Here is a 21,827-nt window from a genome sequence, read left to right on the forward strand (position 1 = left end):
AAATCAACCAAAACAAAGCCACGTGCTAACATAAGCCGCGTCTGCGAAAGCAACAGTCAAAGGACATATATACGGGCGAGTTGGCTCTCCGAAAGCGCAGTTGTGAACAAGGCGAAAAAGCAGAGAGAAGCCATGTGGCGAATTCGTGAGAAGAACAGAATCTGAGGTGCATGAACAACAGCTACGATAATAGACCGGTTAGTACTGTTCGGATGATGGATATTAAAGGACGTGCCAAATAGTGTGCTCGCTCAAATAACGAAATAAGAACAAAGGGTCCATGAACACTTTTGCAATTTAACTGTTTATTGAACCCACAAATTGAACTGAAAATAAGATATAATGAAAGAAACTAAAAAATGCATGTAGTTGGAGTTCTTATTGGAACAGAATCAAAGTAAATGTCAAAAATTAAAAGAGCCTAGCAAATATTAAATCATACAACAACAAAAATGTGTCTGTATTTGGGTGCTATGGATCATTTAATAGACATTGCAGCTTATTGTGTCTGTCGGATTGTTGAAATATCCTTTGTGGTGTTTGTAATGATGTGTGGCGCCAAAACGAAGTTCCTGTCTACGGTCTACAGCGGCATAAGCGGTGGAAATATTTGCAGATGTTGCTCCACGGCGGATACGTAACAATGTTGAAATGGAATTTCTTTAATAGAGCAGCATTTTATTACATCAAAAAGCGCTTGTCTGTTGGGAAAGTGAATTAAGGCAAACTCAAAAAACAAACAAAAATCAAAAACAAAAATTCTTTACAAACAATTAAACTGAAAATGGAAAAAAACTTAGATTGACATATAAACTTGTATCATTTTTTATGAAATACGGTAAATGCAATGAATAAATTTTGTAAGAGTAACAATTAATAAAATATTAAATTAATAAATGGTTGAAACTAATTCGATTTCTTAAATTTTTATGTCGGAAGGTAGGTATTAAATTCATAAAAATTACATATTAATTTAAAAGGAGTTTTTAAAATTTATTGCTGTCCAGCTCTCTTGAATTCCTGATCTGATTCTAAATCTACTACGAGTGCAAATTTTAAAAATTGTATGTACAATTATTTCTATTGTGAGTATATGGATGTATTTTTGAAGTAAATAGAAAAAATATTTTACACGGTGGTCAAGGGTAGTTTTAGGCCAATGACAAACTGCGAAAGTGAAAAGAAAAATAAGAACAAAACAATTATAACGAAGACATGGAATAAAAGGAATCATAAATCTTGCATATTCAACCACGCTTCATAAAAGGAATATATTACTACATAACTAGTTGCAAAATTGAGTAAACAAATGTGCCTTATGTACAAAAGAAAGAATGAGTTTAATTCGAAGTTTGCACCATACTTAGAAATTAGCAACCGATTTGTAGAAAAAAGTTATTTGAAGGATATCAAAATTCACATTTAATGAATTTAATTAAAATTGTATTCGTGTGTTCTTTCTATGCTTTTCTTCAAATGAGTGACCTTTTTTGGTTTAAAATATCACTTTTTTGTTAATTAAAAAGAGCACGAGCAATGATAGTATCCTCTTCATATTAGTAGTGCGCATCTTGGTGATGTTCTATGAATGGAGGACTTACAGTTTCAAGCTAATTCCGAATGGCAGATATTTATAAATAGAAATACACTTGAAACATGCCTGCCGGAAGACGACCGCTATTAGAAGACCTTTTCATACAACTTGATGTTGCGTGCCCGGGGTTTGATGCACTCATGGTAGTCACGCACCAACGCATTCGGCTACGGCGGCTGAAAGAATATTGATGAATTTTCGCAAGCAATTTTGTGTTCATATAAAAGTGAGGTAAAAAGCAAACTAGGGAAAAATATAGCTAAAATGTACTAAATTCAGCTAAATAGACAACATACTGCTTCTTTGTCTTACAATATGAGTCCTTTAAGAAATAATACATTATGTAGGTACCTCACAAAATAAATTTAGAACTACATGGTTGATAGCTAGATAAAAAAGCTAGGAAAAAAACCATGGAATAAGGAAGAAAAGTTTGTTTTGCTTGGTTAGGCCTGGCAAGTATCGTTCCAACATCATCAGTAAATTTTTTATCCTGATAAGTATCAGCATTGTTCATTTATTGAAAAAATAATAATCTGCAGAGGCTAAATTTGTACCATAGAAAGGATGGGAGGATTTGCGAATGTATATTTGTATGTTGTATTTTACGTGAACATGTTGCCGTATAACAGAAGAAAATATTGAGTTCATTTTCTCACTCAATTAGTTCTACCGTTTTTCCTAGGCGAAAGTCGCCATAAACAGATTTCGTCCGAGAATTTCTTTCATGATGGTCTACAATTAATACTGTTTTTGTTGTACAACCATACAACACTCCACGTGCATTTTTGGGCAATACTGCTGAAGTGGCAGTCCTTTGGCGAATATAAGTCCCGGTAGCTCCGATAAAGTGAGACCGAATTTTATAAAATCAAAAGATCTGTTGCACTTTTCCCTGCCAAGCGTGGCATTTACTCGCAGTGCGAAACTAAATTTTTTCCATAGTTGATTTTTTTTTAAGGACCTCTTCAATATCAATAAACTAATTAAATATTACTAAACTGATTCTTAATACTTATGGCTGGTACTGATGGTATGCTGCTAACTGGTGCTAGATAGAAAATAAGAAATAATAATTAAAAAAAATAAATAAATGTCTCCCTGTCTCTATCTACCATCTCTGTTCCACACCCGTTCATACATATACATACTAAGGCTGACGTTAGGGCTTACATAATTCAATTGTTTTTGCTTGAAATAAAGTAAAATCACGTATATAATATGTACCTTACTCCGGGTACATACCATCCTATAATTCAAATTTTTTAACAAAGCAGTAGCTGAATGTTGAATGTTTGACAGCCACTCTCAGCTCTAAATATTGTCTTATCCGGAAGTAGCAACTTAGCGAAGGCGGAATATAGTAGATGCATAAAAAGTGCTTAAGTCATTAATTATGGTCAGTCAGGCTCTCCCCTCTTGTTGCTTGCAGCTGAATATGAGAGGGTTAGAGTGAGGAGAGTATGAGCTTAGCATACCTGCTGCCTCTTGAGATGCTCCAGTTATCATTGAGTGGTGTGCGTATCTACTTTTGGACGGTGGCTTTAAAGGTGAAAGAAGAAGTGCTAAAACTTGTGAATGAAAACTAATGAAATCATAGTCAGAGCAGAAACGGAGCAAATGGTCAGTCTTATTTACATACTAACTTCTAATAAAGAACTGATGAATAATTTTAGCTCAGTTTCCACTGTTTTCTTCTACTAAGGGTAAAACCTTAAAGGTCCGCCGATCAGCATTAGCCATTGCCTGCCGAGGAGCGACCGCTATTAGAAAAATGTTTTTCTTAATTTTGGTGTTCCACCGAGATTCGAACCAACGTTCTCTCTGTGAATTCCGAATGGTAATCACGCACCAACCCATTCGGCTACGGCGGCCGGCGTACTTTAAAAAAAAATAATGAATATTAAAGAATAGAAGAAAAATTGTGAAAACTGTTAAAAATGCGGATGTGCTGACGTTTGTCGCGCGCTGTATCTGCTTTTAACAGATACTTCGGGTAAATGTTTTTGCTTCCTTTGAGTGCACCATCCTTCTTCATTTCTCTCGCTTTTGTTCATTTACCAAAGTAATGTTTGTAAGCCAGCAATAAGCAAACAACACAAAACGCCAGTCCCTTTGCGACAATAAAAATATTTGCTTACGTAAAATCAGAACAAAAGATACAACCGCACATAATAAATAAAATAAGCAAATATACTGGAATTGAAGAAATAAATCTTTAACATTTGCTTTCTGGTAAAAAGGTACACAAAGAAATACACAACGACAAGCATACAAATAGGCGCACTTCATCCCACAATTAATTTCATTAAAACATCGCAAAGATGGGTTTGGTCGGGTTCATGCCCAATTGTTATACAGTTGAACTTTTGTTCGAGGTTCAGAGTAAAAAAAAATGTATATATTGTATATTTATAATAACGGCAGAGGGTAATTCTTTGAAAAAACGGGCCTACCGCTCGAGCGCGGTATGAAACCAATTGGAGACTTGGCCAAAACGCCTTGTAAAGGTGGCGTACGTCTTTTTATGTTAGTGATGTTATGTTTTGAAACGATTTTCATGTTAAATATTTTCCGTTATATTTTTATAAAAATTTCGTTTACATAAAAATTTCGTTTTTATAAAAATTTCGTTTTTATAAAAATTTAAAACATAAACTTTATAATTCAAAGTTTGAAATTCTCTACGAAATTCAAAGACATTTAACAAAATAAAAAAAATTGTTATCAAAAATTTACACTTTATACTTCGAATTCCTTTAAATGTTTCTAATGGACAGTTTATAACTCATTAAATTGGCAAAAAAAAAAGACAAACAAAAACAAAAGTCTGACAAAATTGCCCTGAAGTAAGTGGGCTTCTAAACTGCATGCCTGAAAAGTTTCTAAAAATGTTGATCATTAACTCTGAATTTTTGTTATGAGTTTTTTTTTTTAATTTGTCGAATTTTATGAAATTTAATGCAATTTTTAAAAATAAATTTTCCGGTTCTTTTGTAGTAGGTAAGTAGGTGAAATGGTTGAAGTGCCAGTCTGGCACTCCTCAAGTAGCACTGAAGCACCGTTTTGATACCATTATGAGGCCTTCCATAGGCAGATATCTACAGCCAGTCAGAGCTGTTGATATAATGGAGAAGATTGATGGGATTTAGGTTGGCACAGTAGTAAAATTATTATATTTTTATAAAAAATTAAAATTATTAAATGTATACAGCATGAAAAATAATACAAATATTAGGGCTGGTTCATTATGACCTTTTTACTTCTTTCTTTGCCAGAAAATTTCAATGAAATTCACTCGGAAATTAATTAAAGTACCTGCCCTATTTGTAGGAAGAAAAACTGAGCGCATACTTTTTCTGCGTAGTGTAAATCTAATACTCTGATACATACATACATACATATAGTGTCAGTATATTAAGCAATACGTACGCAAATGTGTTGTTATTCTCAGGATCCCTGTTTAGTTTTCCTTTATTGTTCACATTAACCCAAAGCGCCTACCATCCTTTATATTGGCTACTGTTGGTTGGTGGCATTCTAAGGAATAATTCATCACTTTTTTCATAATTTCATTACTGATTTCTATAATATTTTTCGGTGCTTTCATCCGCTCTTGTCTCCTCTATTGTTGTTTCTTTATTATTAGCTGCATATATTTTGTATTTCCTCAACTTTTGCTGTCAACGTGTCTGCTGCCATTATAAATACAAATATAAAAGTACATGCAATATAATGAAAAGAATTTCTCTCAGGTTGCTTGTATTGTTACAGCTACTGAAAAATTAGCTACATAAAATATGACGCTAAACATGAGCCATCAGAATGCTTAATATAGCTTAGCGTGGCACCTGAAGCATAACGATAACCGAACATGTAAGCGAGCACACAAAGGTAGAAAGCAAACAAGTTGCAGGCTAAATTCCTTAATTTATCAACAAAACTTTAAAAGGGAGAAATTCTTCAGACCTGCCGTGACATATTTTATGGTGAAACATTTTGAAAAAGTACAATGTTCGTGAATTTTTTATCTGGTGCTTATTATATAACAGCATATCCGCTTTGACCTCTACTTGGGTTACGTATATTTTTTGTTATCAGCTGTGGCACACGTAGCTTTAAGATGTTTAATTTTAAGAATTTTTCCCCCACTCAATGTGCAGAAAGTGGTGAAAAGGCCTACCAGTCTTTCCTACTATGCCACCAAAAATCAGTTCGCTGAGCCTGGGCTGCTTGAATTAATAGACTATTTTAATCAGAATATAAAATTTTTAGTTACAAAGCTACAATATATGCATCTGCAAATATATATTTTTTATAAGTATCTTTTTCATGGCAGAATCGGAGGTTTGCCATTTCCAATTTTTTTTAACATTAAGTAACTTCGTGTCCAAAATTGGTAAAATTGAGATACAAAACAAAGCTCCTAAAACCATCTTAAATTTGTTAATGGTTTATGGCAGCGTTCTATTACTAAGGGAAAGTAATATATTTTACAGCTCTTTCCGTCTTGCGAAAATAATTCATTTTGAAAAAGTGCCTGGATGCCCTTTTTCGTATTTGTTTTAGACCAAAAGGCACACGCCACAAATAGGAGGAGCTCGGCTTATCAGGTTTTAGCGAGCGTATTGTGTGAAAGACTGAAGCCCTCCATCAACCAACTGATTGGACCTTATCAGTGTGGCTTTAGACCTGGAAAGTCTACCATCGACCAAATATTCACAATACACCAAATCTTGCAAAAGACACATGAAAGGAGAATCGACACACACCATCTTTTCGTCGACTTCAAAGCTGCATTCGACAGTACGAAAAGGAGTTAGCTAGCTATCTCGATGCCAGACTAATACGCTCGCAAAACTAATACGGCTCTGCAAGATGACGTTGCTCAATACGAGCAGCGCCGTTAGAATTGGGGGAGCCGTTTGATACCAAATGGGCAGACAGGGTGACTCGCTGTCGTGTGACTTCTTTAACCTGATGTTGGAAAGGGTCGTACGAGCCGCAGGCACAATTTTTTATAAGAGCGTAAAATTGTTGGCGTATGCCGATGATATTAACATCATCGGCCTTAACAACTGCGATGGGCGATGACAACATCCGATGAAGCATCACTTGAGGTGTTTGAGAGAAATATTCTTCGTAAGATTTTTGGACCTTTGCTACTTTCCAACGGCGAATATCACAGGCGATGGAGCGATGATCTGTATGAGCTTTTCGACGATATAGACATAGCGCAGCGAAAATAGATCCAGCGACTACGGTGGCTGGGTAATGTCGTCCGAATGGATACAAATGCTCCGGCTCTGAAAGTATTCGATGCGGTACCAGCTGGTGGTAGCAGAGGAAGAGGAGGACCTCCCCTGCGTTAGAAAGATCAGGTGGAGAAGGACTTGGCTTCACTTGGTATGTACAACTGGCGCCGGTTAGCACGAGAAAGAAACGACTGGCGCGCTTTGATGGGATATGATGAGGATGGGAAATATGTGAGTGTTTCTTCTCAGGATAAGTAGAGCGATAAACACATTTACCTAACCTAATACTTTCATGTATTGAGCTTCACCTACGCGTTCCATTAATTTTAAATTATACGTTTAGAATCTTTTTTTGTGCACATTCCAGAAAGGTGAAAATAATAATATTTTTAATATTTCGCGTAATCCACTTATTTGTATAAAAATATTCAAAATATTTCACTAATCTCTTAAATATATCTCTAATCGTTCCTGATTTACCTTTAATGCATGGCGCTTTAAACATTTTTTTTCTGATAGCTCTATCATTATACCTAAAGCTCAATTTTATCCTTAATATCATTGCACGTGCGATATAAAGATTGAGATTTTATTTATTTTTAGCTATGGCCACCGAGCTGTTATTTGGCTATACACGCATACATACGCTTATGTGAAAAACGTACTGTTGCTGGTCAAACATTCTGTATCCAAGTATGAGAACTTTCTAAACATTTTACTATAGTCAGTTATATATATAAAACTCTGTTCTACTTAATTAGTAGCTAAAATATTTGTATATTTAAATTAAAGTCAAACGCAGGCCTCCTTGTTGTTCGACAGCTACTATGTTAAATATTAAGCAAAAACAAGTAAGCAATTTTATATAAAAAACTCAGAATTAACAAGCAACAAATACAAATTAAGCGAGCCGCACGCCGATAAGCACAAAGGTAAAAACTTTTACTACAAATACTCGAAGGCAATGAAGGCACAGCGTGAAACCGTAAGCTTTGGTGAGATAATATAAAGAGCAAAATGCTTGCTGGCCACCATCAAGAACGTCAGGTCATAAAAGGTCATTATTAAAAAAGTTCTTTTAATAGCGCAACCTTATTGCCAAAATATTCATTGACTTCCGTAGCATTTGCTGTTTGCCGCCGGGAGCCAACGAATAAATTAACAAAACGTAAGCGCCAAAAATTATGCATAAAATGAACAAGGCCTAAATTCATACACGTAAGTATGCAAATGGTTTTTCTTTTTGTATGTACGAGTATGTATGTATGTATGTATGTATGTATGTATGTATGTATGTATGTATGTATGTATGTATGTATGTATGTATGTATGTATGACTGTGCAATAATTACCAGTTGAAAATATTTTTCTTGCTTAAAAGCCAAATCGGCAGCGAAAAAAATAATTGTTGAACATTGAATGATGAAGAGAAAAATAAATGTTTTTTTAAGGGCGGCATCTGAAAGCGAGGAATCTGCGTATGTGCATAGTTGGGTAACATACACAAACACTTTTTGTAAGGTAAGTCCTAGATGTGGTGGAAATGTTTTAAATTTAGCATAACATTCTCAAACAGCAAAGAAAGATTTAGTGTAGCATCTGAAAAATATCTGAAATAAAAAGATCTCAATTCATGCCTAGTTTTTTATAGTCAATGCTAACAAATTCATTTTTTGTTAGTTAATTATTAACAAAATTAATTTTAAATTCATTTTGCTATTTAATTCATTCGACTATTTTTCTTTTCTTTTTTTATGTTCATTATTTTTGTAAAAGGAAATGTCACAAACTTTTCATCCTGATTTTCATATAACAAACTGCAATTTCGGAGCCGCTGAAAAATACCGCGGATTTTTGACTCTTTTTTCCTTATAAATTGTCACCTTGCAAAATAAATATCGTGGAATTTTTCTAAAATTTGCATAAAAGTTGAAAATTGGATTTATATCTATGAAGCAACTGGCATAAATATATATACATTGGCAGCACAGTGATGACATTTGTTTTGAAGCACTTAAGGGGTTACATTGGTTCCGTCGGGTAAAAAAGGCCTATTTTCAATATTTTTTTTCTATGTAAAAAATTATTTACTTAATTGAAACTTTTTTCTGTCTTATAGATACATATTTAAAGAATAATATCTGAAATTAAAAAAAAATAAAAAATTAAAACTCCTCCATTGTGACGTCATTTCCGGTGAGCCCTTGAAAAAAAGGTGCTTTCGCGTTGTCAGCAGAACACCTGACAGGATCATCGAAATTAAAAAAAAAAAAATAAGTGCTTTAGTTAAGACCATAAACTCGTGCTTGAACGAAGGAAAGAAAAAAAAGTAAAAATTGGAATTCTGGCGGATATTTTTCCAAAAAAATGAAAATTTCAGTAAAATTTGCTTGACATTTGGTTTTTGTTTAAATAGTTGTAATTGAAAAAATAATCTTTCGTTCAAGCACGGGTAAATTGTATCTCAAACACCTGTGTAAAATTTCATCAAGATCGGTTGAATAGTTTTCGAGAACATTTGACAACCGACTTTGAATACACGGTTCCAAGAAAAACCCGCTTAAAGTTTTGAGTAACAATAAAAGTGGCTTGGAGCGCACACTTCCAAAGGCTGTATCTCCAAAACTATTAATCGGATCGACTTGAAAATTTAGTATACTATTCTTGAGATGTTGTAGAAATGAATAAGCTAAAAAAATTGATATTTTGAACCAACGAAAGTACAACGGCATAAAGTAGTTTGGCCAATCATGAGGAACTCGGTGTTTCCTCGTCTCGCTCCGCTTCAACAAGTTACGAATTAATGCAAACAAATTTGACCCGTTTGAACACCGTTTAAGAAACTTACCTAATATCAGAAAAGAGAGTGCGCAGCATTGATTTTTGTGCGTGGGCTATACTTTTATACAAATACATTGTAATTAAGATTCGACAATAGATATAAAAAAATGTCTAAGTTAGTCGTTAGTATATGTGCTATCATTTTATGGCGAGGTTTAGACAGTTAATATACAGTTAAATTTAAAAAAATTAACTTTGACTTTCGAATTAAATTTGCGAATTTTGCCTTTCTGTCAAGATTCCCTGCGGGAAAGAGCTGTCGCTGTCCAAATATCATTATTTGTATTTTATTTTATATTTTCCGTTTAATATTTTGAAAAATGGAGTGTCGCTGTTACGAATTATTTAAGAAAGTTGTTGGTTTTCTATTGATTTAATATTGGCTTCAACTAGTAAATTGGTAATAGACGTGAATGCCAAAGGATAGGCGCTGAGCAGAATATAGAACTACTTTCATTTTCGAAAGTTGAGTTTTTGAGGCGAAGCATAATTAAATTTGGATAATATTAAATCGTATATTATTTATATAGGAGACATTTTAGGACATTTACCTTGTGCATCAATTAATTCCGCAAATAGCGCACATTTTCATACCAGTTATATGTACATTTGATTGAATATAACTCCTAATAGTTTTATTTGTTTAGCAGAGGGGATGATGACTTCGCAAATTCACTCGTATTTTCGCCACACGTGTAAGTGCTTGCATTTGGCAAAAGAAAATTGCCTCCTCAAGTGTTAATTCGGCGTCGTGTCACCATTAAATATATTTCGAAGGCCAAATGAGATATTCTTACCTAAGTTTTTTAATTAAACTGAAATGGTCAGCAAATGCAATGAATTTAATACTTTTGTAAGTGGAAATAATTTCACTTACTTCGCAAAAAGGAAATTTACAACAGAAAGGGTTGAGTATGAAATATTTAACGTAATTGACAATTTTAGAAGAAACTTTTATATGATTTTCGGAGTATCTCCTAATATAAAATATATCGGATCATACGTGAAATTTTCTAGCAAGTTCAAACAAACTTTATGATCTTACCAAAGTTTTTCAAGTTCAAAGTTTTTATGAGTTACAAACCAACTTTCATTTTTGTGTAGAAATAAGAAAATAATAAGATTTGAAACAAGCACTGAAATAAGGCCCCATCTTCAAACCTATTTCCAATTCTCCATATCCACTTGAATCGTTCTCTGATTTTTTCCAGATAGTTCGGCACTTGATTTTTATATAGAAAACGTTTTTCAGTACGAGCGCTTCAACTTTTTTTCTTCGATTTCTTTTGCATGACCACCGCGTGCACGTTTTACGAAGTCCAATCGTTGAACCCAATTTTCGACCACTCTTTAGCATAAATCGGCCGAAAGTCCAGCAATTTCGCGTTCAATATTGGCTCTGAGCTCACAAATCGTCGCCGGCTGGTTACTGTAGACCAATGACTTGACATAGCCCCAAAGAAAATAGTCCAGAGGCGTCAAATCACACGAGCGCGGCGGCCATTCGACCGGTCCATTTCTGGAAATAAAACGCTCATCGAACTTACAAATCGATTGTAGCGTGTGCTGTGTGGCTTGTGGCCCCGTCCTGTTGAAACCACATGTCGTCTAAGTCCATACCATTCAATTGCGGCCAAAAATAATCATTTATCATGTCGCGGTATCGATTTCCATTCACAGTAACGTGGCGATCGTTCTCGTCAACGAAAAAATATGGGCCAATTACGCCGCCGGCATGTAAACCGCCCCAAACAGTGATTTTTTCGGGAAGCAACGGTGCCTCATGAATCACGTGTGGATTGCTTTCTGCCCAGTAACGCATATTTTGCTTGTTGACAAAGTCATTGAGCCAAAAGTGAGCTTCATCGTAAAATGGCCGTAATGCTCTTAAAGTAGCAGCAACAGAACGATTATTTTCATAAAAAATTTGCACGATTTGCAATCGTTGCTCAAGTGTGTAGCGTTCCATGATGAAATGTATACTAATGAAGTTTACAAATAACAAGCGAAAAATAAAAAATATTGCGTCGTTCGCCCTCCTTATCGGAAAAAAGTTGAAGCGCACCTATTGAAAAACGCCTTACATATCTGTATTTGTCCAGATGTTGTGATAGGGTATTTGTTTGAAGTCAGCTTCGTACTAAATCCGTACGCCCAAAATTGCACATGGGAGTTTTTTAGGAACTTAGCGTACAATCGTTGCGCTCGTACTTTTAAAGAGTGACCTCTCCAGTTCCTTTATCAGGCGTATTTTACATCTTCTAAGTCCATAAGTTTGATTCTTTTCTGATTATATGAGTATGTAATGTGGATGCCCAAGTACCCACTCGACTCTGATTCTCTCAAAGCTTTTTCTGCATTTTCTCTCAAATTTTGTGTAATCTTGTAACTTTTAACCAGAGAACACAAATAACTGGTCCACATTAAACAAAATTCTTCTTTTTGAGATATACCACTAAGAGAATGTTTTATACGAGAGATTTTTTATTTGAGTAGATGGCTGTGAGGTATGGAATCGCAGATGAAAATAAGGAGCTCCGAAGTTAATTATGTGAAAGTTTTTGTTGAAAGGGTTAGTAGTAACTTTTGATATGCGAGAGAAAAATATTGATGAAAATGCTATAAAGTAAAACAAACTATAAGGAACAATAAGCAAACCTGTTTTTATTTAATATCATTTTTTTCAATAGCTACGAAACTAAAATCGTAGTCTAGCCAGTAGACCTATGAAAAGCTCGCCGGTACGAAACGTTGCTGGAGATTATTTCTGAAATGGAGGCCTATATTGAGGCAAAAGATAAATCGTTCAACAAAAGTGGTATTGAAATGTTAGAGCGACGCTGGAATGATTGCGTTGTTCTTTCTGGAAATTGACGTTGATGAATAACAAAAATAAAAAAAGTGTTTTCTTTGTTAGGTCCGGGACTTTTCAGCCCACGTGTTACGTAGACGGTATACATATAGGTATATAATATATGCAAACTTATAATTCAAAGCTCCGGAAACAGTGCAGTGTCAATATTTTTCACATGCCTGCCAGGCAATGATCTCATTGCATTCAAAACAAAGCTAACATCTTTTTGCCACAGTTTTAACGCCTTAACTATTTTAAAATCAAAAAATAGGGGGGTCTTGATAAATGTCCTGGTTATTTTCGGTATCTGCTCCTAACTTTTAAATGTAATATTTAAATAATTTCCAAAAATTAGCAATGCACTGGCCAACTACCTTCCTTTCATCTTAAGTAATCTTTGATGTAAAAATTCAAACTTCAATTTCTTTAACGCAGCCATAGGTTGCCATTATTATTATGGTTGCTTCCTTCAAGCATTTAGAGTATTTCCCAACATATTCAATAAATTTTAATGTTTGTCCCATTCTCGTAGTTTATTTTCTGCTCTGGTAAAATATGTTTACCCATACAATCATTAAATCGGTTTAACTTGAAGCTACTTATCATTGGTTTTGATTGCGGTAAGCCCTGAAGATTGTCCCAGGATCTTCCTTGTCTTTCCTCTACTATTTAGTATAAAACAGGAGAAGTTACCCTTTCCCTGGTCTCAAAATGGATAACTTATTTTTCTCTGCCAATTTATCCTTCCCGGCTAATTTATCTGCCATTTCGCTTCCAGTATTTGCGCTGGAAGCCATAGAATGCATACCTGATTGTTTGATATAAACTGATTTGATGTAACCACAAGTTTCGATGTAACCTGGAAAGAGTTGAGAGCCTGGATAACTACGCACATCCGTCTGGCCTGGTTATACTTCTGCTGTTAAAGTTGCATTCAAAGTTTAAGTGGCCCCATATTTCTATTGCGTAGACTTTTGCTTGGAATATACTCCTATTTTTGCCCTTCGCTTCCGATCATATTTTTCACCTTCCTCGGTGAGGGATCTGTCCGTATACCATGCTTTCAATTGCATAAGTTGCCATGCCATAGGTGACCATAATCACCAAAAATATCCAAGCTACTGATTTGGAAAGTGCGACTGAAATACTCTAATAAAAATATTAATAGTAGTAGTTTAATATGTTTATGCTTTCAATTGCATTTCACATCTCAACTTCTATCAAAACCGAGCTAAAATAAATACAAAAAAGGTAAGCTGTCAGACACACAGATACGTCAAATACAAAATTTGTTTGTTGTGGTTTGTTATACACATACATATTTTAAACAAGTTGTTTGTGGTGGCCAAATGATTTTTTTTTTTTTTTGCAACTTCAAAACGAAGTCATCAGTTTAAAGTGTGTGTGCGCTTTTTTATGACTTTGAGTTTAACATTTCATATATTGCTAACTATTATTTCCGCTCACAAAGGGTTTGCTAGTAGATAGTTTGGCATTTGTTGTCTGTAAACTTTATATTTTTCGCACTTCACTTCAACTCCTCTTCATATGAAGTAGACCAACTCTTTTAAGAATTTCTAATAAACTTTTGTCTAGGCTAAGCACTAGACACGCATTTGCTATTGTTGAGAGTTAGTTGTATTGCTTGCCACATGGGCTTGTTTGCGCCACAGCACTTGCGAAGGAATGTGTGTAAATAGTTGCCGGTCAGGCACTTTTGCACATTACCCACAACAAGCACCCGGTATAAGTATTCTTGCTTTTGGTTTTCTGTGAGAAAGTGCTGGAGTGAAGTGCTCATGTGGCGATGACAATGACACTCATTGGCCGTTGACTTCAAAATGTAGCAAAGTTTGCTTGACCCAACTCAGTGTGGTATGTACTTGGCGCATCCGCCATTTTTCCAGTAACGCCTCACAGCACTGTTGCTTACTCATTTGTGGACCGTGCTAGTTGGCGCTGGCTTTAACTTACAATATTTTTTATTTTGTTTTGTAGCACAACTGTGGCGTTTTGAAGAAAATTCTATAGGCAACAAATGCAAAAAGTGAAGTAAGTTGTAAAACTATGACCTTAAAAAATAGTGACAACAACAGGCACAATGGGAGCTCTCTGCTGAACAAAATTTGCTACAAGCTGTGATTTTTAGTGTATGGCATTTCCTTCGCCGCAAGTGCTCAATCCAATTGCAATGGGTATTCAAGGCTCTATGACAAATTATTATCGTAAATTTTTGATGCTACTAGTGAAGTAGACTTAATGTGAACAGTCCTTGTACTTAGAATTTATTTTTCTTGATACGTGATATCTTCCTCACGAAATTTTTGAAGGAAAGCAAAAAAAATAAGTTCAACTTTCATTTAATTAATTATTAAACAACTTTTTTTTCTATTGCAAAAAAAGTATATATTATTTATATTATTAAAATGAGAGTGAATTTGAACTAACGACCACAAAGTGACTCAATGCATTTGATGAAACAGTTAAGTATGAAATGTGTTTATTATTTCATTCTTTGTTTAATTTTTCACTTATTTGAATTTATTAAATACAGAAAATGCGCAAAACAGTCATGAAAAAACTTACCAAAAATCAGCAAAAAAAATTCAGTCACTCCTTACTTAAATTGTATTATATGGACATTTAATAGGCTCTAAAACTGATAAACTGAATAAATTTCACATTTTGATGAACATTTTCGAATTTTTGTCAGTCTTGAACCAAATTTGGAGCTTGGATTAATTAATGTGTCTGATTATGTAACAATAATCTCGCCAACTGCAGTTATGAAAAGTAAAAAAAGGCGAAACATAAACACTTTGCCAGAGGCATTATTGCGTGCACAAAGACTGTCATCTACAAACATACATAAATGGCATGAGTGCAGCAAAACTGCCTTTTGCTTTTACTTTGTCACTATCCGATTTAACTATCCTGTGTTTGGTTTTGTTTATGTTATACTTTCTCCGCACATGAAGAGGTGAGTTGGGAAGCGGAAACTAATAAAATTCAGTTAAGCTGTCAGTTAACGTAGAAAACACACGTGAATAGGTTAGGTGCGTAACTAAAGAGGAGAAAGTTGAGAAAAGAGCGGGAGAGGAAAAGGAAGAGAAGCTGGAATGCGAGACATTATACGGGCCAATATGCTGGTGGGGGAAAGTTAAGCAACTCATACACTCAAGTTTATATTGTTCAGATGCAATTAAAGTATCAAGTGGTCAGCAATTGTTTTTAGTTGCATATAAAAGTATGAGTAAAAATAGTTGCACCCGCACAGCAAAAAAAAAAAAATAATAATTAAAACTAATTAAAAACAGACTAGCTGAGACTGAATATTCATATGAGGTGGAAATCCTTGATATAATTCAAGGTTGCTTTCGATTTCGTAAAACGTTCCCAAAAATTTGATCACACATATCTACATGCCTTAAAAAATAAGGGACTAAAATATGCACAAATGTACGGGTATAAATATGCACATTTGTAGTAGATCCGATTTGTACAGATCTTTTTGTATTTTGAAGCTAATCTTATTAGGGCGGTTTTTTTTACATAAATTGCATGAGCTTATAATTAGAGACACACCATAAGCCAAAATGTGTAAAGAAACCATAAAATTATTTTTTAAATTGCGACAAAGAAGAAATTTGTCTAGCGTTTGAAGTTTTGTTTTTTGTTTGCTATAAAACTTCCCAACTTTTACTATCACTCTGTATTAATCAAATTCATAAAGTTGGTTTATTACTATTAAAATTTTGAAAACTAAGAAAAATTAAAAAAAATTTTTTTTGTGTGTGCCAATATTTTATTTTAACGGCAGATCACCGCTTGCTGAATATTTGAAAAAATCTATGAAACAAGTTTTGCATTTTTGTTATGGAACAATAAACATATCCTTTAAAATTTGTTTTCCAACTATAGGGTTTTTCAATTGGCGCGGGTCGATTTTGGCGCCCTGTGGCAGCATTTTGTTTTGATGACATCCGTCAAATCTTTTGTTTATTACTCAGTTGTTTATGCCAAACCATCATGGCAAGTTACACGATTGAACAGCACGTTCAAATGATAAAACTTTATTATCAAAATGAGTGTTCAGCAACACAAACGTTGCGCGCATTGCGCCCATTTTTCGGTAGACGTGGTGGCCCTTCCAATTTCTTATGGCCCATATTGAACCATATGGACCTAGACGACATGTGGTTCCAGCAAGACGGCGCTACGTGCCACACAGCAAACGCCATTTTATTCCATTTCAACATCTACCCGCCCTTATTGAAAAACCCTTTATAATGCAGCGTTCGCGTAAAGCGGCGCCAAAGTTGTGCGACTGGTAAGGTCCAGAGTTAAGCACACTCGCTCCACTGGGCGAGCATATAAAGACTGTGTACCTACTACGACGAGCTGACTTTGAGAAAGAAGCTTCTGGAATTCATCATCACCTGGAACAGGCGTCTTTGTCAACATCTGTGGGGAGTTACTCAGCAGCGAGGAGCTGAAAACTATTAACACTACAGAGGAATTATTAACAATTCAGGTCAGCACGATTCCGGTCCACTTACATAAAGGACGATGTAATAAAAAATATCCCGCAGCAATTGCGCAAGACTCAGCTAAAGAAGCATCTATATTTGTAATTGTACTTTTGTTATTGTTAGTAAAAAAAAAAACTGTTCAACCATTATCTTAAGATTTATTAGGGTATTTCAAGTTCTAGTTGTGAAATCGACTATGCATTGATTTTAATTTTTCAAAAAAATTCCGTTATCTTATTTTTGTAACCCATACATAGACTTTTACAATCCGATTCGATAAACTTTTTCTTAAAGTGCTTTTTAACTCTTCACATTATTTCACCCGTCTGATAGATCAATAGACGTATGAAAAATTCAACTCATTGCACTACATTTAGAAAATTGTACTGATGACGACCCCTGCAAGCGAACTAAGGATAACGATTTGAGGGCATGCACCTGGAATGTTCGGTCCCTTAAAGGGGGAAGGTGTCTCTGCCCGGATGGTTGATGTTCTCGTGAGAGTAAATACTGACATCACTGCCATTCAAGAGATGCGATGGACAGGTGATGGCAAGAAAAACACAGGACCTTGCGACGTTTACTACAGCTGCCACATAAAGGAGCGCGAATTTGGTGTTGGATTTGTTGTGCATCAAAGCGCGATTTTTTAACTTCTCGCTCATGTGCGCCCGCGCCCCGACGGAAGAGATGGTCGATGCGACCAAAGAGAACCTGGAATGTTCCTATGAGCGCTGCCCCCGCCACGACATAAAAGTCGTGCTTGCAACTTCAATGCCAAGGTGGGCAAGGTGGAATTTTTGGTCCCAGCCTGCACAACGAAACATTCGGTAACGGACAGAGGCTGATCGACTTCGCCGGGATCCAAAACATGGTAGTCTGCAGCACCAGATTCCAGCATAAAAAGATACGCCAAGCTACCTGGCTGTCTCGTGATCGAAAAATGCGAAACCCGATCGATCATGTTGTGATAGATGGAAGACACGCTTCTAGTGTTTTAGATGTACGTACGATTAGATGTGCCCAAAAAAGCTTATTCACGTCTTCAGTAATTTTACCTTTTTTGTTTGCCTTTAGCCTTTCAATTTTCTGGGTGCTCACGATCAATGTCCAAGAGAGAGTCCCTTTTGGCTGCCAGGTAGGGTTGCATTTAGAGAGTTGGGAAGTGAATACTTAATCGATGTTTACATCAATCAAGTTTCAACTCACATATATCGGGTTATTAGAGAATATTTTTTTGGGCTTATTTTGTATACTCCATTTCATAAGAAATTTTAGTGATATTTGAGAATAAATTTTTCAATGGACATTACTGCATGTACTATATTTGTTCTGGCGAAAATTAAACAAACATTGGTTTTGATAGTCTCTCATTTCATATCTGAACGTTAGTATTTTGAAACTTTAAAGGTATTTGAAAAATTGATGAGGAGGCGAAAAACTGATTGCGCAGCATTACTATGTAGATAAGATCTATAGCTTCATGTGCATATTAAATGTTAGAGGCCAGCTGGGAAAAGGCTTCTTAGTGTTTTTTTATTATTTAATTATTTAGTATAATTAAAATATTTAGCAGGATGTGATTGAAGAGACACATTTCCAGAAGCAAATTAATTCACTTTCTTCAGTTCACGATCGATTTAAAATTTGTTTTGTTTTATTTTATTTATTTAACGATTCGATCCTAACGCAGCAAGCATAAACCTTGTAATTATTAGAGTTAGTCTCATTAAGTTACAATTTTCATGGAAAAATTTACAATGATATTTTAAGTTATAAACAAAAACAAGGCAAGTTAAGATTACTTATAAGTTATTTATGATTAAAATTATAATTATCTGTCACAGTGCTAATAGGTATATCTCTGAAGTTTGCTTCTAAATGTGTTCATGCTGCTTATACAAAATTATACAAAATTTTGGTTAAGATAATTCCAAAGTCGAGTAAAATGCATCAAGAAGAGACAGAGGTGAATTAACTTAACCTCCGGTTAACTGAGTACTAAAGTCAGCTGATTTTATATTATCTTTGAAACAAAAATTTAAACAAATTTTAATATACATTTTTTTATTTCATGCGCTTTTAATAAAAAATTGTGCACTTAAATTTTTGAGATTCACCTATATATCAGCTATATAAAGAAATTTTAGTGTAGTTCATGGAGTAAATACATTTTCGTATTTTAAATTTTTTTGATTTGGCTAATTATATTTTATCAGCCATTTTGATATTTTGCCTCGAATAGTCTGCTTTTTGCTTACTTTGAATTTTTGTTAACTATTGCTTAACTATACAGCTGTGTTAAGTTAGTTAAAGTTTCTTTTAGGCTAAATCGTCACAGCGAAAATGGTCTATTAGTAAGTTAATTGGCATCCACATTAATTTATATTCTTCAGCAGACGCAGGCTAACAGTGTAAGACTCGTATAAAGTCACCCACAGAAAAACCGAATAATGTACAGGTGTGTTCATAATAATATGTATAAGCACAATGTTGCCTGTGGTTGCGTATTTTCCTCATACAAAGGGTGGTTAAGTTTTAAAGGCCGGTGTTGATTTTGAATACAATACAATTTTTTTTTTTAAATTATTGTCATTTCTCTCTATTATGATAATACTGCTATAGTTCAATTACGCATGGAGCAAAATATTGGCCAAATGGCCGCCGCAGCTTCGGTGGCACACCTTCATCCGATGGTCCAAATTTTCGATGACGCTGAGGCATAGTTGAGGTTCTATGCCGTTAATGTTCCGAATTATCTCATCCTTTAGTTCTTGAATTGTTGCTGGCTTATCGACGTACATCTTTTCTTTCAAATAACCCCAAATAAAGAAGTCCAACGGTGTCAAATCACATGACCTTGGCGGCCAATTGATATCGCCGCGACGTGAGATTATTCGGCCATCAAATTTTTCGCGCAAAAGAGCCATTGCTTCGTTAGCTGTGTGACAAGTGGACCATCCTGTACAAACGTTCATATCGCCCACATCCATATCTTCCAATTAGGGCCATAAAAAGTTCGTTATCATCTCACGATAGTGAACACTATTCACAGTAACTGCCTGACCGGCCTCATTTTGGAAAAAATACGGCCCAATGATGCCGCCGGCCCATAAATCGCACCAAACAGTCACTCTTTGTGGCTGCATTGGTGTTTCGGCAATCATTCTTGGATTATCATTCGCCCAAATGCGGCAATTCTGCTTATTGACGAATCCACTGAGGTGAAAATGAAGATGAAGTGCGCGATATGCATTTTGATTTCATATTAAGCCTGAATAACTTTAACGCTTTGCTCGATTATGTATCTTTACATGGTTCAAATTGAGTTAGTCTGGAATTGAAAAATGTTAAATGAAATGCAGAAAAAGCTTGAAGTTTAGGTATGGTTTACATTCAACATCAGCCCTTAAAATTTAACCAACCTTTACAAAATATTTTAAGTAAACACTGCAAGTTCGACAAAAGATATTTCAAATGAAAATCCGCAACGTACGAAAAAGGGCTTAGAAGAAATATAACTCTTTCTGAGACAATTTTGCGACAAATAAAAAAGATTTTCTGATGTTAATTAATCTCAAATTTAGTTAAAAGCCATTCTGTTTGCTTATTTGAGGCGGATTATCTATGGGCAGTTTTGAGTTAAATTCATTTTCACTATGCCAAGCACCTTCGGAATATTGCCGAGAAAGTCTCTGAAATGTTGTCGGTATGTGAAAAGCCGCAACTATGATATGTAGTTTAAGAATTCATGAGTGAGCTTAAAAAAGGGCGCTGCTTTATCAAAATTAGACAATAAAGCTGATGAATCGATCTGTACGAAAAGTTTATTAATAATTTCATCGCACAAAGTTATTGTTTAGTGCAGCATGGAGCCTCGGATTAAGGGAATAATAGTACTATAAATGAATCGCTAGTATTACCACCTACCAGCACTAATGAGTATAACATACAAAGCAACTGTAAATGTGCACTTGAGTATAATGTGTTTACATACATACTTAGCTTCTTATACATACTCGTATGTATTGTGCTAAATTTAGAATTAAGGGTTTTGCACGCTCGTATTAATTACTTGCCAGCACAGTGTATCCAAGAAGTCTAACAATAATTCGCATGCTTCGTGCCTGAGCGTATTACATATGCTCTAAATTAATCTGGCGCTTAGGAGCTAGCGTGTCGGCAGCTGCGGAAGATTGTAATAATTTAATCAAGGCAGCTCGTGAATGTTTACGCAGCAACTAATGCGGGCGGCATATGCCTTGTATGTAAGTACGTGAGCATGTGGTGGTGGAACTCATTCCGTAAGCAAGCATGTAGGGGCTTTACGAGGCAACATATTAGATATATGCGGTACATTCTAATACAACACGCATGTTCGGTACATTAATATGCAATGAGCTTTGTCTTATGTTGGTGCAAGTATGTGTAATAAAGTCAATAGTTAATGAATTTCCCTCGAGAAATCCATAATTGAATGGCGCGTTCATGCGCAATATTTACCTGGACGCGTATAAGCTAACATTTTAGTTGGATTACTAACTTTGAGGGATAACAAAGTTATAAATAATGATTTTGCTTGGATATTTACTTAGTTGTACTTTCATAAAGAATAGTTCTGTATTCCTGTTAGTGTTTCAAAGGGGCAATCCTTGCAAGCTCAAATGTTTGTTTAGTCCTTCCTTGAGAGCCACAACGAAACGTGAGATTCCATGGATGTTTGTACTAGGCTTTAAGTACGACGCGCTCAA

General features: G+C 35.0%; 1 protein-coding gene across 1 annotated transcript; it reads left to right on the forward strand.

Annotated features, from left to right (window-relative positions):
* Positions 1–218: 218 nt before the first annotated feature.
* On the forward strand, positions 219–861 carry LOC129245966 (uncharacterized). Its single transcript, XM_054884427.1, has one exon. It carries the CDS (start codon positions 453–455, stop codon positions 639–641), a length of 189 nt encoding a protein of 62 aa, XP_054740402.1. The 5' UTR covers positions 219–452; the 3' UTR covers positions 642–861.
* Positions 862–21,827: the final 20,966 nt, after the last annotated feature.

This window comes from Anastrepha obliqua, chromosome 4 (assembly GCF_027943255.1).
Source record: "Anastrepha obliqua isolate idAnaObli1 chromosome 4, idAnaObli1_1.0, whole genome shotgun sequence".
NCBI classification, from domain to species: Eukaryota; Metazoa; Arthropoda; class Insecta; order Diptera; family Tephritidae; genus Anastrepha; species Anastrepha obliqua.

What these genes read in the sequence shown, in the direction of transcription:
- LOC129245966 (XM_054884427.1), top strand. Translation starts at nt 453, where the DNA reads ATGTGTCTGTATTTGGGTGCTATGGATCATTTAATAGACATTGCAGCT.